General features: G+C 35.0%; 4 protein-coding genes across 11 annotated transcripts; 2 read left to right on the top strand and 2 right to left on the bottom strand.

The window, feature by feature from the left end:
- Positions 1–731: 731 nt before the first annotated feature.
- AT1G22670 (Protease-associated (PA) RING/U-box zinc finger family protein) lies at positions 732–2,413 on the top strand (the record flags this gene model as incomplete). Its single annotated transcript, NM_102114.2, has 4 exons — positions 732–861; positions 1,085–1,312; positions 1,403–1,801; positions 1,883–2,413. 4 exons carry the CDS (start codon positions 732–734, stop codon positions 2,392–2,394), a joined length of 1,269 nt encoding a protein of 422 aa, NP_173681.1. The 3' UTR covers positions 2,395–2,413.
- On the bottom strand, positions 2,318–6,967 carry AT1G22660 (Polynucleotide adenylyltransferase family protein). Of its 5 annotated transcripts, none has more exons than NM_001332558.1 (15): positions 6,479–6,865; positions 6,249–6,379; positions 6,046–6,163; positions 5,838–5,890; positions 5,682–5,731; positions 5,502–5,600; positions 5,266–5,375; positions 5,048–5,175; positions 4,876–4,942; positions 4,681–4,764; positions 4,524–4,586; positions 4,088–4,265; positions 3,708–3,881; positions 3,267–3,364; positions 2,318–2,814 (listed from the first exon to the last, which is right to left on the bottom strand). In NM_001332558.1, the coding sequence occupies exons 1-15, from the start codon at positions 6,851–6,853 to the stop codon at positions 2,710–2,712; spliced, it is 1,833 nt and encodes a 610-aa protein (NP_001322488.1). In that variant the 5' UTR covers positions 6,854–6,865; the 3' UTR covers positions 2,318–2,709. The 5 variants fall into 5 exon arrangements, with proteins under 5 accessions (NP_001322488.1, NP_173680.1, NP_001322489.1 ...); NM_102113.4 differs by having other exon boundaries at positions 2,533–2,814; positions 6,479–6,851; NM_202158.1 differs by having other exon boundaries at positions 2,655–2,808; positions 6,479–6,851.
- Positions 6,968–8,097: 1,130 nt separating this feature from the next.
- A/N-InvD (Plant neutral invertase family protein) lies at positions 8,098–10,895 on the top strand. 2 transcript variants are annotated; one of them, NM_102112.4, is made up of 5 exons: positions 8,098–8,336; positions 8,564–8,921; positions 9,018–9,449; positions 9,570–10,128; positions 10,427–10,895. In NM_102112.4, exons 2-5 carry the CDS (start codon positions 8,601–8,603, stop codon positions 10,717–10,719), a joined length of 1,605 nt encoding a protein of 534 aa, NP_564177.1. In that variant the 5' UTR covers positions 8,098–8,336; positions 8,564–8,600; the 3' UTR covers positions 10,720–10,895. The 2 variants fall into 2 exon arrangements, with proteins under 2 accessions (NP_564177.1, NP_001320640.1); NM_001332556.1 differs by having other exon boundaries at positions 9,570–10,895.
- Positions 10,896–16,782: 5,887 nt separating this feature from the next.
- On the bottom strand, positions 16,783–18,184 carry MYB3 (myb domain protein 3). Of its 3 annotated transcripts, NM_102111.4 has the most exons (3): positions 17,827–18,184; positions 17,620–17,749; positions 16,788–17,539 (listed from the first exon to the last, which is right to left on the bottom strand). In NM_102111.4, exons 1-3 carry the CDS (start codon positions 17,957–17,959, stop codon positions 17,029–17,031), a joined length of 774 nt encoding a protein of 257 aa, NP_564176.2. In that variant the 5' UTR covers positions 17,960–18,184; the 3' UTR covers positions 16,788–17,028. The 3 variants fall into 3 exon arrangements, with proteins under 3 accessions (NP_001322405.1, NP_564176.2, NP_001322404.1); NM_001332555.1 differs by lacking the exon at positions 17,827–18,184 and having other exon boundaries at positions 16,783–17,539; positions 17,620–17,825; NM_001332554.1 differs by having other exon boundaries at positions 16,788–17,749.
- Between the last annotated feature and the right edge of the window lie 273 nt (positions 18,185–18,457).

Here is an 18,457-nt window from a genome sequence, read left to right as displayed (position 1 = left end):
CCAAGAAAAATTGCTGGATTCACATAGTCAAACCATAACTTAAGCCTAACTTATGGATTTGGCATGCCACTAGTTGGAGACTAATAAATTAACGTAGTATTGCAAGTAGTATAAAATGTTCACTCGTGTTGTTTCTTTATTTTGTCCGTAAGTTTTTTGTTTTTTTCGTTATTACTCTGTTGATCGATAGTCCACTTTTGAGGACTAAAAAAAACAAAGACTAGAGAAATTCTCTTTTGAGGACTGAAACTGATTAGATGCTTCATGCTTAATCCCGTATAATGGATATTATTGACAAATAAAATAGTTATGGTCTTTTCTTTATATGTTTGTTTTTTGATATAGATGAAGATACTTTGATTAATATATATTAAATCATTCTCAAATCTACAGATTTATCATAATATAAAATATCACAAAATATATAGAAATGTTCAAATTATCAAAATGTAGTTAATATTTGTTGTCAACAAGATCAGATATACTTATTATAAATTGTCTTTTAAAAAATATTTTTTCTATAAAAATCTTCAAAGTTTTCTTACAATCAACATTTTTTTTACCAAAATCATTAATTTGATTATTGACTATTGCCAAATTTCAGTTTACCTTTAAAAATCATTGAATAACTTATGATTCAACTAAAATTTTGAGTATTGATTGAAACATAAGAATATATGATTACATATCATAACCAACCTAGAGATTCAATCCTATAACTCCCTTAGACGATGAATCTTGTTGTTCTGCTAATCCTAACATTACTCCTTTTCATTGTTTCTTATGTAGTAGACGCAGGCCAAGTCATTTTGGTTGATTCCAACATAACTCGCTCTTTTGTCGACATGGAAGCTGATTTCTGTGAGTTTCTCTGTCGATTTTGCTTGCAGTTACGTTTTCATAACTTTGTCACCACTTCTTTGGTCATTTTTTCCATTGATTATATATATTTTTCTTTAAAGGTACAAAGGTGTAATACTTTGCTTCTAACAAAAGCTAGGTTCTGAAAACAGAGAGATTTGGAATATGTTTGAATCTATATTTGTTGAAATTTGTTGATCCTGATGAAAGTTCCATGTTTCAGCTCCATCAGTGACTACGGTGGAAACCGGAGTGGTTTATGTAGCTGAGCCTCTCAACGCTTGCCGAAACTTGAGGAATAAACCGGAGCAGAGCCCTTATGGTACTTCCCCTCTTGTGTTGATCATAAGAGGAGGCTGCAGTTTTGAGTACAAAGTCAGAAACGCGCAGAGAAGCGGTTTCAAGGCTGCCATTGTCTATGACAATGTGGACCGCAACTTCTTATCCGCAAGTAAACTCATGCCTCTCCATGTCTATGCTATACAAAGTCTCTAATCTTGAATTGATGCTATAAATCTTGATTTTGGGAACTTTTTTTTAGTGGGGGGAGACTCGGACGGTATAAAGATTCAAGCGGTTTTTGTGATGAAGAGAGCCGGAGAAATGCTCAAGAAGTACGCGGGTTCGGAGGAAATGGAAGTCATGTTGGTTCCTCCTAATACAGAGGACTCGGTGTGGTCATTGTACGCTTCCATAGCATTGATCTTGTCGCTGGCTATTTTTTGTGTTATGGTTACTTGTGTCTTCTTCTATAGATATTGCTCAACAATTAGAAACTCTACATCTCAATTCAATGGGATGTGCCGTAGAACGGTGAAAGCAATGCCGAGTGTTACATTCACTTGTGCAAAAATAGACAACACTACAGGTTTCTCTTGCGCTATCTGCCTTGAAGACTACATTGTTGGAGACAAGCTCAGGGTCTTACCTTGCAGTCACAGTTGAGTATGTTGTGATAGTTTAAACTATCTCAGCTTGACAACAAACTTATGATTCTATAATTCTTTTGGTGTTTTCTCAGAGTTTCATGTCGCTTGCGTAGACTCGTGGCTTATATCATGGAGAACGTTTTGTCCAGTGTGTAAACGGGATGCGAGAACGACCGCAGATGAGCCACTAGCTACAGAGAGCACACCGTTTCTCAGTTCTTCCATTGCAACATCATCTCTAGTGTGTATAGACTCTCCTCCTTTGGGATCCTCAGTTTCTTTCTCTCCAGCGCATGTGAGCTCGTCCTTCATTCATCAATTTGTCAGGTCTTCGCCAATGAATGGCAGCCGTATCTCAGAGAATCTTAGGCGACAAGCCTCACCATTACAGTCATCATCACAGCGATCACACCTCTCTATGAAGTCTTCCCATTCACTGGGTTATTCGACCATGTCACCTCTCAACGCGATGGGCATGTCACCATACCGGCCATACCCAAGCAATGCATCGCCTGGATTATTCAGTTCAACAAATCATCTGCTTTCCAATTATACAGCAAATACATTCTCTCATTTCGCCTCTGCACACTCGCTTCCGGACTAGTAGACCAAGCTTGCAACAGAACACTGCAGAAGAATCTGTCTCCTTAGGTGCGGTCCAGTCATGTAGGTTTCTTCTGCTTTTTGATGTCAGGAATATACCATCAGATCCCAGTCTATCAATGATTTGTATACACCTCTGTTAGTGTTGGTTTTCATTCTTTCATTTTTTTGCTCGAATCTGTTTTGTTACATCAGAAACTTGCCAGGGAATGAGCCTAGAATCGATAAAATTTGTCAAAACTGAGTTTAAATTAATCTACAATGTTAGTGGATTTTTATAAGACTACACAGCACAACTAGCCACTAGATTCTTAAGTCACTCTATCCTTTGTCGTTTAGCTTTGATATCTCTCATCCACTCCTTGCACTCCTCTGCGGTGCCGTTGGGGTAAGCCAGCTGCCAAGTGAGCAGCTTCTGTTGCTGCAAAACAGAGCAATTGGCATTCAGTAAAAGAGATAAGCAAGACAGGATCAATGATTCAACAGTACGAGATTACTTTGATAACACAGCTTTTGGATCGAGTTTTTAGTTAAAATCATTAAGGCTGAGTTTGCCTAGTGACGAACAGTTTCATAAAGCCACATTTGAAAGCAGGATATAATAGATGTTTCAGAAAGGTTATTTGCACGTTTTGTCACAGCTAAAGACTAGCCTCAGATAATATAGTGACCTAAGAAACAGAAACAGAGGCATGCAAGAGACTAGATCTACAAGTTCAATTTGTACTGAGCACAACTCCAACATTTAATTGAACATATGGAGAAACCGTTTTTTTTGTTTAAGGGTCCATGACAGAGATCTAGGATGAGAAAAAGTTCTGAGTTCTGAGAGATTGAGGATTAGGGAATCAATGAAAAGAGAGGAAGCCTTACCCATTCACGGATGAGCCGGGATCCTCCCTTCAGCTCAGCAATTTGCATTATCTCCCTGCCATTGACTAGAGGCTTTGCATCCCAGATCTTATCAAGACCTGAATATTAATGATAGAATAAGAAAGAAACACTGTATGTGGAATGGTTCCCCAGGCATATTGATAATGCAGTTCTAATGATAGAATAAATGAGCTTTTCTAAAGATGATTTTCTCTCCACCCTACTCATGCATCACTTTTCAAAGTCAGAAAGATTGCCCAGAAACAGGAATTATGAAATCAGCTTCTCATGTTCTTTTGATGTTCTTAGTTCTACTAGTGAGTCTGGTAAGCACAAAAACGTGGGGAGCCTTGGTAACTAGTCACAGCCATTACTTCTTCTACCTCCTCTTAGCAATTTCTATCTTATATGCTACCATTTATCAAACATTCTAACGCTTACCCAGTTCATGAATGGTGGCCTCAACTGTCAGATAAGTTTCTCGCATCCTTTCCAGTTGGAAGTCCAGCTGCCCGATATCTTGATGATCGTTGCTACCGTCAACCGTAGCAGACAATAACAAAGATGTTAACAGAGAAACACGCCAGAAGTCTTTAATATCTCTAAGTAGAAACCCTGTAATAGTTGTAAAACAAAACATTTTAGTTACATACATATGGTCAGATATAATATGGTCATTATACCACAAGTGTTATAATACTCCGTCGTCTAGAAATTACCAATGACACTGACTAACTAATATTTACTAGTGATTTTTTTTTTATCTGCTCAAGTTTTAAAAGTGGGAGTAATACAATACTACAAAGGCTATAGAAGAGAACCTGTGAGTACTCTTATTTTTGAAGTTGCTGGGATCACTGGATCATTAAGGGTGATGGATTTCCAATGCTCAAGAATATCAGCGGCCCAAGTTAGCTCGTCCAGTTCTACATCTTTCTTCACTTCAAGGGAAGGAATCAACGAACGAAATCTCTCCGTGGTCTGATGTATATTCATAACCTAGAGAAGATGGAATTCATTATCATGTTAGTGATGAAACTGTTATGTTGTATAGCAGGCAAACTTAAAAGGTATGGTAAAACGAGATACACTGCTATTAAACAAGATCACACCTATAATCTAATGTCACAGGTGAAGGCTCTGATTGTACACAGTTAATTGTTTTTTTTCCGTTATTGCCAAAGAAAACAGCACAAGTATCACCCTATAGTTACTAAATTAAGGCCTAAGATATTGAACATAATAATCAGAACTCACTGTTTCAGCGTCACTGGTCTTCCTCTTCATGGAGAATTTAAAAATGTGGTTGACAACAGGAATCTGAAAAAGGGCGCAAGGTTGATTCGGGTAGACAACTAAACTCAGATTTATTTAGCCCAAGAAAAGATGATAAAATAAATAAGGGAGTGCGTACCGATTTGCCCTTAGTGTCCTTGTATACAGTTTTCCTAAAAGGGAGAAACATAGCAGCATAGAGAGCAAGCCGTCTTTGTTCACCCTAAAACAAAATGATAAGACACCAATCAAAATCTAATTGACTATAAAAATATAGGGGAAGGCAATCTTTAGCAGTTAAGAAAGAAGCAAACGCGCCAGAATAATGACTCACACTGAACTTTCCTGGCCGAGGTGTTTTAAGTAAGCTCCACATAGCTTCCAAGTAGGATTGGGAGAGGCTAAAATAGCAAGACATGTGAGTTAGTTTTGCAAATTATGAATAGCAATGTCACAGAACCAGATTTGCAAAGTTAGCCAGTGTGACGAGTAGAAATGAGATAAACCTGCCACAATTTTCTGGTGGTGAAGGCTCAGCTGAAGAGGGAAGGGCAAAGACAACACTAAATAGTTTCAGGTCAGAAAGATAGGTAACCGCTGAAACTGGTCCATTCCCAGATATCATCAAGTCAATCTGCACCAAAGAATCAAGTTGTGTAACGATAAACCCTAAAAAGGGAGGTCGCCAGAGAAACTAGCCATATTGAGTAAACAGGAAGTATACCTCATTCCCAATCCGCTCTCTGCTAATTTTTTCTCCAAGAGCTACCCTTACTTCCTCACTTGAAGCAGCTTCTTTTAGTTCTTCATCCAAAGTAAAACCAAACCTTGCACCTGTTATGGCAGTATATTAGGACGGACAGACAAAATGACAACCACAGAGCTCAAAATAGAGGATCTGAGATGGGAAATGTAATAACATATAATGAAAAAAAAAACAAGAAAATAAACCACACGTACCAAAGCGAACAGCCCGGAGAACTCGCAAAGGATCATCCAAAAATGTGGCTTTTGCAGGCAAGGGTGTAACAATTTTTCCGGACTTGAGGTCATCGATGCCTGTAATCATATCAGTTCCTTTTAAACTATTATTTTGAACGTCACAGGGAATGAATGATGGTAACAAAAGGATATACTAACCTCTTTCTGTAAGGTCTTCTACTGCGCCAGAGTTGATATTGTAGAATAAACTGTCAAATTTAAGAAATCATAATTGTGTCCCAATTTGCATTCAGAGATACGGAGATCACAAATATGCTACTTCTGGTTCAAAGGGAAGAAAATGAGTGTATGTACCTATTTATGGTTAAATCTCTACGAAAAGCATCATCTTTTGCGGTGCCAAATTTCTGAAAAAAAAGCAGAGAAACAAACACTTAAAGATAAGCAGCACAAGCACTTAGGCCCTTACTAATATAGTTTCGATTTCAGGACAGGTTGTGTCATCCATTCACAGCAGATAAATACATTCAAACCACATAGGAAAATGAATAAGAAGCAGTACCATTGTAGGAATACGACTATTCTCTGTGTATTCTTCACTTCTCAAGTTAACAAAATCTATCCACTGGTCATAAATCCGCAACTTTGCTGTCTCCAAGTGTTTAGATTGGTCAGGGTTCCTGAAAACACCAACACAATAAAACCAGTTAACATCAAAGAACTATAGCGTATCTGTAAGTTACAAAGCATAGAAGAGTTCAGAACCTTTCAATAACAGTGTCGCCTTGTACTTCTTCATCTCTCGAAGATAAATATTCCTTAAACTTATCAAGAAATTCACTTCCAGACATATTATCAATAGCTATATCAATATCATCACTCTCTTTCCCTAGCAGCTGAAAACAAAGATAAAAGCAAAAACATCAACTCTCAAAGACTCTTAACTATATCAACCTTAATCATAGAATCTGAAAACGGTACAAAGCTGCGTGTACCTTATCACGGACCCAACCACCGGCGACACGAAGCTGTGTGTCAAGGTTACAGTAACGGAGAGTACTAAGAAGCCGATCGAAAATTTTCCGTTCTTTGTCAGTGAGCTCAATATTCTCCTTCAATTCGATTGAAGGAATCGATTGCTTATCTTCCTCTCCAACATTCGTCATCGCCGCGTTCGTCGAGAACCAGTAACCACACGGACGAGACGAGACACCGGAAACGCGAAGAAGCGTTGATGAAATGCGAGACGCGACGGTAAGGGAACGATTAAGGTTACGGAAGCGAAAAGGAGAAATTAGAAAGAGAGATTTTGGGAGATTTATGAGAGTGTTGATCGGAAGAGAAGACAGTCTCATGGTTTTTAGTATCATCGTGCTTTTTCCGATGCAGCGATTTACGGCAGCGTTCTGAACCGGCGATGTGTTTGGGCTAAGTCGGATCCGTAAAAGTTAGAATGGTTATTAGGCCCAATAGTGGCCCAATTTCCTTTACTAAGATATACAATTGGTGAATCGGTTATTTAGATCAATTCAATATATAATTTTAAGCGGGAAAAGAAAATGAATACGTCTCTTTCATCTGGTGCAAATGGATAGGTGATTATGAGTAACACTATTTAGTTCAACCATTGAAGACTTTACGTGAAACCTACGAAACTATGTATAGGTCTTTAAATAGATTTACACGCATGCGTTAGATCATGTATACCAACAAAAGTAGCGATCACCCGTACGTACAAAGAGAGACTACAACACAAATTTGTATTAGCACAAATTAAAACACATCCCGACTCATGGAGATACGAGTACCGGCTCCGAACTTCATGGTTGTCCAAAAAAACAAAAAAACAGGTAAAGGCATTGTACATAAATGCAAAAAGTCAATTTACAGCTAGCTAAGTTCAGTTCCCATCAACTATAAGACCTGACTTGAAAGCAAAAACACAATCCTGGATTTAACATCGTCCACGTGAACCGCATGCACTGACAATGGTTTCTATTTATTTTCTAAATCCACGTTATATTTGATTTGACGGTAATGTACACATCAACTTGCCATGAAAACGTATTTTCTAATCCTCGAATATTTCAATTATGCAATGATCAACTACTAATTATGATTGATTTTCAAGATAGCTAAAACCACTTTCTTTTACATTTTTTTTTTGATAAAAAACTTAGGCTCCGAATGGTGACTGCGTTTTGCGGTACGGAAAAAGTACGGTGCGGTTTAAATAGTAACGAAAATACATAGATACATATGTATATGTAAAGATTTTGATACTATTACAGCACTGTTGCGGTGCGGTTTTGGATGCGGTTTTGGTTACCATATTTGTATAAACCAAAAAGGAAACATATAGTACTCCAGAAACAAATCATTTGATTTCACCACCAAGTTACGCCAATTGGTCAATTTCAACCTATCACATTATACAAAGTCAAATTTAAAAGTGAAGACAAAAACATAATAGTCGTCTAAACGAAACAAAACTCGAGAAAAAGCTGATCGAACCGGCGAAAAGTCCAATGACCCAATCGACAGAGATTAAGCCAAATTAACATGTCAGACTCAAAAACGATGTCGTTTTCTTCGCGTGAACGCCACGCTCCAATCACCTGCTCTCTACGACCCTTCATGCCTTCATCTCTCTCTTCTCCACCATTACCACAGTCAATGAGAGAAGAAAAATGAGAGACTTTCCACGTTCGTAGTCGTCTCTAATCTCCCCTCTATATTATATCTAACATCTTCCTTTCTCTCTCTTTTTTTTTTCCTTCTTTCTATATTTATCACATTTTTCTTCACCGGCTGATTTGTTTGCCCGGAGATTATCTCTCCGTCGTAATTAAGGTCCGTTATGTTTATCCTTACCTTCTTAGATGAGCTTCGACATTTTGTTGTAACGATTTCTTGTTACATCCATAAGAACAGTAGTTATGACGATAACTAATGTTAATTACTTTAATCTAGATAAGTCCAATCTTAATATTTCCGTTACATTTTTTACGTTAATGTTCCTTAATCATCATGTCCAAACAAATACGTTTTAATTCATTTATAATTATCCATTGTTCCAGATCTATACACACAGAAACACAAAGTTAAAGAATCCTCATGGAAGGAGTAAACTCTTCAAGCTCTATATCCGACCTAGACGAATTGGCTCGGTTACTTGACCGGCCGAGGGTAAATATTGAACGGAAAAGATCGTTTGACGAGAGGTCCTTCAGCGAAATGGGAATCTTCGACAACGTTAATTCTCCCGGAGGATGGGAAACTCCGGTGTCTTCGGCTAGAAACTCGTTTGAGCCACATCCTATGGTTGCAGAGGCTTGGGATGCTTTGAGACGATCATTGGTTTACTTTCGTGGCCAACCGGTTGGTACTATCGCTGCTTATGACCATGCTACTGAGGAAGTCTTGAATTATGATCAGGTTTGGTTATTTGGATTGTTTTTGTGTTTCATAATTAAACCTTGTTCTGTTTTGTAATGACTCTGTTATTACAATTTTGTTCAAAATGTTGGTTAGGTTTTCGTAAGAGACTTTGTTCCAAGTGCACTAGCTTTTCTCATGAACGGAGAACCAGACATAGTTAAAAACTTTCTCCTCAAGACAATTCAAATCCAAGGAAGGGAGAAAAGAATAGACCGATTCAAGCTCGGTGAAGGCGCAATGCCGGCTAGTTTCAAGGTCATTCACGACCCGATCAAGGAAACCGACTCTATCAATGCTGACTTTGGCGAGAGCGCGATTGGAAGAGTGGCTCCGGTGGACTCAGGTTTCTGGTGGATCATTCTCCTTAGAGCCTACACAAAATCCACCGGAGACACTTCTCTAGCTGAAACATCTGAATGTCAAAAGGGAATGAGACTCATTCTCTCTCTTTGTCTCTCCGAAGGTTTCGATACTTTCCCTACCTTACTTTGTGCTGATGGCTGCTCCATGATCGATCGAAGAATGGTAATAAATAATCCCTCTATTTCTTCTCTTTATAAATCATTAGGAATCTAGTAGATAGGTCTCTAGACAAACTTAGGTTTGGTTACAGAATTAGTGTTTAACGAACTGATACTTGTGTAGGGGGTTTACGGGTATCCGATAGAGATCCAAGCTCTCTTCTTCATGGCTCTTAGATCAGCAATGTCGATGCTAAAGCACGACGCGGAAGGTAAAGAGTTCATGGAGAGGATAGTGAAGCGGCTACACGCGCTTAGCTTCCACATGAGAAGTTATTTCTGGCTCGATTTTCAGCAGCTCAACGACATTTACCGTTACAAAACAGAAGAGTACTCGCACACAGCGGTTAACAAGTTCAACGTTATCCCTGACTCGATCCCTGAGTGGGTCTTCGATTTCATGCCTCTACGTGGCGGTTACTTTATAGGAAACGTTAGTCCAGCTCGTATGGATTTTAGGTGGTTCGCTCTAGGCAACTGCGTAGCGATCCTTGCTTCTTTAGCCACGCCTGAGCAGTCGGCTTCAATCATGGACTTGATAGAGGAACGGTGGGAGGAGTTGGTCGGAGAGATGCCGGTTAAAATTTGTCATCCGGCAATCGAGAGCCATGAGTGGAGGATTGTTACCGGTTGCGACCCTAAGAATACTCGTTGGAGTTACCATAACGGTGGTTCTTGGCCAGGTGAATTTCTGTTCTATACTTTCTTGAAACTATATTTTGAACAAAACCAATTTTTTGATAGTGACAAAATAAGTATTTTATATCTTTTTAAATAACCTTTTGGGATCTAAAGGCGTGAATTTATCGTTAAAAAGAAATGTATTAGCTATCTAAATTACTTTTAGGCTTTATAAAGTTGGAAACAAAATCATTAAGAAAAAAATCCTCTTTACGGAAAGTGTTTTTGTTAGTCAAAATACTCTTTACTTATGCACGGCTAATCATATGGAGCATTTCACCTTTGTTTGGAAAAAAGCAGTATTGTTGTGGCTATTAACAGCTGCATGCATAAAGACGGGACGGCCACAAATAGCAAGACGGGCCATAGACCTGGCGGAAGCACGGCTGTTGAAGGATGGTTGGCCGGAGTACTACGACGGGAAATCAGGAAGGTTCATCGGAAAACAGGCGAGGAAGTTTCAGACATGGTCTATCGCCGGTTACTTGGTCGCCAAGATGTTGTTGGAAGATCCTTCTCATCTTGGAATGATCTCATTGGAAGAAGACAAACAGACTAAACCTGTCATTAAGAGATCTTATTCTTGGACTTGATAATTTGTTGTCAATTCTTTTGAGAAGAGCAGGCTAAAATTTGATCTAAATTTTGTTACACAAGTCAATGCATTTTGTATTATTATTGTTTCCCTTAGTGTGGAGTAGTGGGATTATTGATAACCTCTTTGTAGACGATTTTTTCTACCATATATTTTAGCTTCGATTAGCAGCAATCAATAACCGCATAATACCATGAAATAAAAATAAGCTGCATGGTAAAATAATTTTAGATTAAAAAGTTGCAAAATAAAATATATTACTAAATACATACTTATTTGCAGAATAATTTTCTTTTTGTATTTTTTGAATCTAAAAAGTAAATCCTAAGTTTTTGCAAGAGTTGGTGCTTCCGGCATAGAATCTTCTTCAATCCATATTGGAGCATTACACCTTTGTTTTCCTCAAACTCGGAAGCAAAGAGAAATGGATAAAAGCTAAAATCTAAATATTTTGTGACTTCTGAGTGAGGCAAGTAGATGAGAGTAAAAAATAAAGATTAATGAGCGGAAGAGAGAAGAAAATAAAAAAGAGTAAAAAAAAATTATATTAAGTTATTTGTGTTACTCTAAATTCTTCCACAAAAGAGGATGAAAAATATTACCTCAAAACAAGATAAGACAAAAGACTATCATTAGTTTGGGAGTAAATGAGCTGATAGTGTATTTTTTCAATTTTTCATTGTGATTGGTAAAAGTTAAAGGAAGTGAGAATAATAATGATTTTTCTTTCCACCACGTAGGCTATTATATTAAACTTTTAAAAGATGATTAAATTAAACTTTTTTGTTAGCTACTATTAATTTAAATTTGGTTATGTAATTAGTGTCCATATGATATATGAAAGGGTGAACCCAAGTATTTCACTCTTTATTCAAAACAATCAAAATTTATTATTTAATAAAAAATTTATTTAATTATAAAATCTAGGTCATCGTTACAATGTCACTAATTTAGAGTAATAATTTTTCTTAGGTTTTATTTTATTTACTCACAGATTTCCAAAAATCAGATATTTTTTTATTTAGATTGTCACATAACTGATCAAAATTTGATACTTTTGATGAACTTTGGCAAGTTTACTACACTAGTGGTAATTTCTTTAGGCTCAAGCACGTATATTGATCTCATTAGATTACTACAACAATAGTACATCACAACTAACTATTTAAACCACACTATTTGATGGACTCTTTACTGTTTTTATTTGTACATTATATAGGTACAAGGATCTGCTGGTGATGATTTGGTTGGAATACCGATGATGATTTGGAGATTGATAACTTTCACTCTTATCTGTTTTCATCTCCAATACAATCTAGGGTCTATTTGTTAATAGTTGTACTATAGGTTTTTAAGTACATCAAACCCAATCATCTATTTTGGTAGATACATGAGCTTGTCATTGGTCATGACGTACAGTACTCACTTTCTCTTTCTTTTTAGCAGCTAAATATAAGTTATATAAATACATACTTAAAATGAGTTACATAGAGAGTTATAGCGATCAAATATGTTCATATCTCCTCGAGTATGAATTTTTGGGAAGCCTAGAAGTTTATCCATCTCATTTGGCTCGAGAGACAAACTTGTTCTTACCTATCCAAACGAAATTCTATTTTTTTGCATTGTTTGATGATCCAAATCTGTACGTGTAGTGGTGGTTGTCTATGATATTTCTCAAAAACCATTATAGTTTTTCTACACTATTATATATATATATATAAATGAATACTAAGCTCAAAAATATTTTAAAATAATTGATAAAAACAAAAATATATATGATAAAGAATTTTTCATTATCGTCTTTAGTGAATTTGCTATTATCGTCTATAGTTTTGGGGACTTTGTAAACTTTGGACCTAGCTAAATTTAATTACCAGTCCAATAGATTTTTTTTTTTATGTACGATCTTAAATTATTTTTTCTTTAGTTTTCGATGACTAAACTAACTTAAACCCAACTATAGTGAAAAATTTAGAAATTAAGTCAAATTAGACCGTAAGACTAATACCTTTTTCATACAAAAGAAGTTAAAAAATATATATATATATATGTAGAGAGTAAATAAAATTCTCGGTTTGGTTGTATAAAATATTTTTTGTCATTATATTATTGGCCGTTTTAGTTTTCTATACAACATTTAAAGTTTTTTTTGTCATGGATTCGCCTTGAGAGTCTTTAGATCAAAGTTTTTTACTTAAGGTTTAATTGATGGGATGAATCTTCAATGGTTTATGCTTTCATATTTTTTTATGTGACATGCCACCATATTTTTAGGATTTGCATTCTAAATGACATTTACATTTTGATAAATAAATAAAATATATATAACTTTTTAAACCTAATTATCTTAAACATATTCAATGAGTATTGGTCAAAACTAAGAGTTAGAAATAGAAATCGTATAAATTTTTAATCTCCATGCATAGATAAACTTTCTAAACATAGTAAACGAAAATGGATAGAGTATAAATTTTTTCTTGAGATGAAGAAGATTTTTTAATATACTAAATAAATATCTGAATTATCTGTAATATAGAATATGTTATGTGAGGGGCAGACAAATAAATGAATAAAATACTCAAAAGGATGTAATAATTGAAAATACCATGGAGGAATGGGACCATTTAGGATATGAACGAAGAAGAAGAGAGATTCTCAGCCATGCAAATGCAATGAAATCGGTTAGTTTTGTCAGGTGATGGCCCCAGCCTTATTTAATTTTGGGTTTGCGTTTCGTTTCCTGACTCGCGAGTCTTGAGTCTCGTGACCCAACTTATCCAAATACCAAACATATATCCGATATCTTTCATATCCAAATGAACAAGTTGCTTCACAAAATCACTATTTAACAAAACAAATCAAAGGGTTGCAGTAAACAAAACACTATTAGTGTTAGTTGATAAGCTTTGGATCTAATTGTCCAATTCAACGTCAAAATTTTAAAACAATGAAGAATTTAACGGGAAGCTTTTAAATAACCCTTAATTAGTGTTTGTTGAGTCAAATTCAACCATAAACAAAATATCACAAAATGGTCGACAACAACGGAAATTTTGTTCATCATCAACTCTGTTTAACGAAACCATTAGTTTGGTAGGTTTACAAATATTCAATAAACCTATATATATATATAAAGTTTGTCAGAGTTTGTGTCTTACGTAACTACGTAAGTTTCCTTCGAGACATTACAGAAAGATTCATGTTAGAATAGTTACTACTATGAGCCTATGACACATACCAATCGATTCTTTTTGTATTTATAAAACTTTGAGTTATGTAGAGTGATGAATTATCGTTCTTAACAAAAACAAACACAGCAAAAAAAAAGAAAAAAGAGATGAACTATATCTATCACGGATTCATTAAAATTTAAAAGAGATGAACTATATCTATCACGGATTCATTCACGGTTTCAACAATGTCCTTCTCTTTAAGTTTTCTTAGTCAACGCTTAAACTATTTTCTTGATATATTTCTATTTTGCTTGACATTTACCCATGAAACCAATACATCACAAATTTATACCAGTATTTCCATAATTCCATGATCATAATAAATTTACTATTAGCTTAACATTTTTTTAAAAATTGACAAGTTTGTTTTGTTGCTTTAACCGGAACCTTCAAAATATTCGATAAAATGACAATTTTTTTAACCAAAAGAAATATTAAATAAGATGACGTTTTTTACACTAGACGCATAAATGTAAGAAGTTTACGTATTGATTTTGATACCAAAAAAAAGTTTACGTATAGCTAGATTGATAAAAAAACAAATAAGGAAACACTAGTGCATGGCTGGCTAAAAGAACATGCGATTCAATCTAGCTAACTACATGTGCAACATCATCACTTTTCTCCTATTAACACGTACTATCATTAATATTCCACTCATTTTTATTTAAGTTTCTCGTTATATAAAACAATTTATCAGTATTATCTCCTTTTCCATTATTCATTGATCATAGATTCGGTTACCTACCACCCAACATCTCACATGTTGTTTTTATCTATCTTCTACCCCATCTCACCTGCTTATATTCTAGAATTTGGCCTCCTTTGGAATAATATATTTTCTTAGAAAAGCTAAAAAAAATAGAAATAATTCTTTCGTCTAAGTTATTGAATTGTGAATCCGAGAATAACTATTTACTAGTAGCAACGTACACCTTGTTGTACAAAATTTTTAATATATATGCGTCTTTTCTTATAAGAGAATTATGGAAATGAGATATTGAAAATGAAATGTATCATACATATTTTTATAGCAAAATTCTTACATATATAATTGTGATTATTCAGTTATGACTTTTGTCTTTCAAAAATGCTATTTTGTCATATAATAGTGTATAACAAAAAAAAAAAAAAAGAGTTTGATCCCACCAATTCACTAATAAAAAGGGCTTTACAATGTATTAACTAAAAAGGATTAAATGGAATAAGATTTTGTCTCTAGATGCACATGATAATTCGGTATTTGATATCTGTAAAACGAAACCGCACTGACATATTGTTATTAAACCAGCTTTTAGGTGAGATTCTACCTAAAAGAACCTAAACGTCGATTTCATTATATATCATTTTCTTTTAATTAAAACAACTTTTAAGGAAACCACATGCTGGAACAAGATTGGACCTGGCACGTTACCTGATGTCCGCAGTCCACTCTAAAAGCTTAAGATAATGGTGACGATTATTTGTTAGTATTAGTTATAATCATAACAACAACTCAACTTTTAAAAAATAAAAAAATCGATAACGTGCTTCTTCTAAAAGCTTAATGTATAAAATTCGAATTTTTATTGCTGACCAAGGATCCATTAATGTGTTGGTATCCATTACGTAAACGAAGATCTTAGTTAATTTTTAAAGAAAGACCCTAAAGAAAGTTATTTTGTCAATCTCTAGTTATCTATTGCATATTTGTCATTATGTTTACACTCGTCATTCCTCGATGAAAGGTTAACCACGTTGACTTTAAACTTTCTTTGTTTTTGAATGAGACAAACAAAAGTAAATTAAAGGGATTTAACTTCTAATTACAACGCTTGCTTACAACTTAATTGATAGGTAATGATAGCGATCAATCAATTATAGACATACATGTGTCAGTCTTCATAGAGATTTAATGTTTTGAGTTCCTCCAAAATCACAAGTTTTGCATATACTGAAACAACCAATAGTATGTAAAAACACAAAATCACATGTATAATGGTATTGATGAAAATCGTATATATAGACTCACTAAACTATTTCCCCCCGGAAAGTTGGTGAATGAAAATGAACCTAAATTAGATTTCTCTTATACATGTCTCCCTAAACAACTTAACTGGTCAAAATTTAATATCTTCATTGGCATTACTTGTCAGTTGATATCTTCTATGCCACTGAAGTGATCAATGAAGTAGTTGTATGGAACCAAAGTGATCAATTAAATAGCTGTTTCACCAAAACAAAAAGTTATGTTATGTCATTTTCAAATTTTTCTTTGAATTCCTAAAATACTTGTAAAGGTTGTAGGTTAGGTTATTTGAAATTCAAAATGTAAGTGGATTAGTATGTTAAAATCAAAAAAAAATGAAGAGAAGACATGCGAATAGCCAAAAAAATAGGCAAGAACTAAAAAGCACATACAAAAAGTGACGACACCAAACCAAACATCATTTAGGTATGGTTTTAACGTCTGCATCAAAGTTGCTCTGCGTATTATCTGCTTGAAATGACTCATTCAATAGTATAATCTAATTAATAGGAACACTTCAAATAGGTGAAATTTGACATCGAATTATATATTGTCTCCACATTTTTAAGTTACATGGCTTGGAATTATTACATATTTTCAGAAACTATTTGTGACGCAAAAAAATGTGATTTCATGATTTCATCGCTTGAATTTGGTAATTTCATTAAAATTTACATTTCACTGAATTTAATTGACATACGTAAATTAAAAAATGAAAACATTAATTCTACATAGAAATTTGAAACCAAAAAAAACTCTTAAAACATATGACGTATATCATATAACAAGATTAATCACAAATAAAATGTAGTATTAAATTAATTAGTTTGCTAGATTATGAAATTATAACATTTATAAAAATTACCGTTTTTTAGCATCTGCAAGTACAACATGCCCTAATTGTTGTTTTTATAAATTTCTTTGAGCACAATCTTTTGGCTTTGCCATCAAATAATTATGCTAGTTTCTTACTTGATGTTACATAACAAATGTGAACAAAAAAAAAACACAATTGACGATCTAAATATATAAAAAGATTCCTAAAGAATTCTCGATTGACTCTCTAATGAGTTCTAACATCAGAAACCCGACAATTCCGACACGACTCATTACGAAACAACCCAATCCGACAACACAAACACACCGCATCACTCTCATGAGCTCCAAACAACTCGGAACCCCACCGTCGAGTCGACTCAGCCGAGTCAACAACACTCACTTTCCGAGTCGACTCGTACCGATAACTCGGTCCAACAGAGAGTTCCAAATTCAACACCCAATCTTCCTCGTTCCCATAATCCTTCTCCGACGTCGTTCCACTACTCTCACAATTATTAACCATACCAATCTCTTCACGCACCGGTTCCGGTTTAACCGGTCCAGAGAAATCAAGATGTATAGTCTCAACGACATCGTTTTGAAGAGACGACGGAGACACGACGGATTCGTTGATCAGACGGTGAGAGTTTGGATCAATCCCACGGCTGAGAAGCTTCCTCTTGATATGAGTGTTCCAATAGTTCTTGATCTCGTTATCTGTTCTTCCTGGTAATCTCCCAGCTATTAAAGACCATCTATAACAACAACACAAAGTTTCAGAATCTTTCACAAATATAATCATATTCTTAAAAAAGTGTGAGAGAAAGAGACTAACTTGTTACCGAGCAAGCTATGGAGCTTGATGATGAGTTCATCTTCTTCTTCAGTAAAATTGCCTCTTTTGAGATCTGGTCTTAGATAATTCATCCATCTCAATCTACAACTCTTACCACATCTTTGTAATCCTGCACAAAGTTCAATCAAAAATCAAATCTTTACCTCTCTGTAAATATAAAGAAACAGAGGATGTATGAATAAGTACCAGCGGCGCGAGGGAGAGATCGCCAGCAACCTTCACCGTGTTTACGGATGTAATCAACAAGAAGCTGATCTTCTTCTTTAGTCCAAGCTCCTTTGTTCATGTGAGCTTTCTCGCAGCATGGTGATCTTCCCATCTTTGTTGATCTCTATATGTATATATGTATCTCTCTACGTGTATTTGGAGGAAATAGTGTTTTATTTTTTTTGCAAGGAAGAGAGTTCCTGTAGGATGGTGTTTTCGTTTTGAATGTTATTTATAATAACTACCTAACATTATTTTAATACCAAAGTTAAAAATAAAAATGTATCTAACAAATGAAATGATGTGTTCGTTTTTTTGTGCCTAAAGAATATTGTAACACCAACCAGAAAACACAAATTTGATTGTAGTACACTCACAGGAGGAACGTGGGTGGAGTTTCCTAACTTTTTTTGTTTTTTGTTTTCTGAGATGTAGATCGTACGGTTTTGGTTATTGACTTTTTGGCTCTTTAGAATCATCTCATCTGCTCAAAAAAAATATCATAATCATTTTACAAATTCCACAATTCATTGCAACATGTACTGTTTTTAACCATTCTTATTGCATATAAAAAAATATAGTCACGCGTAACTTTCGTATAAAAAGATCG

The sequence above is a fragment of the Arabidopsis thaliana genome (genome assembly GCF_000001735.4).
Source record: "Arabidopsis thaliana chromosome 1 sequence".
In the NCBI taxonomy this organism is placed as follows: domain Eukaryota; kingdom Viridiplantae; phylum Streptophyta; class Magnoliopsida; order Brassicales; family Brassicaceae; genus Arabidopsis; species Arabidopsis thaliana.
The sequence above is the reverse complement of the archived record's forward strand: the minus strand, read 5'-3'. Positions and strand labels throughout refer to the sequence as shown.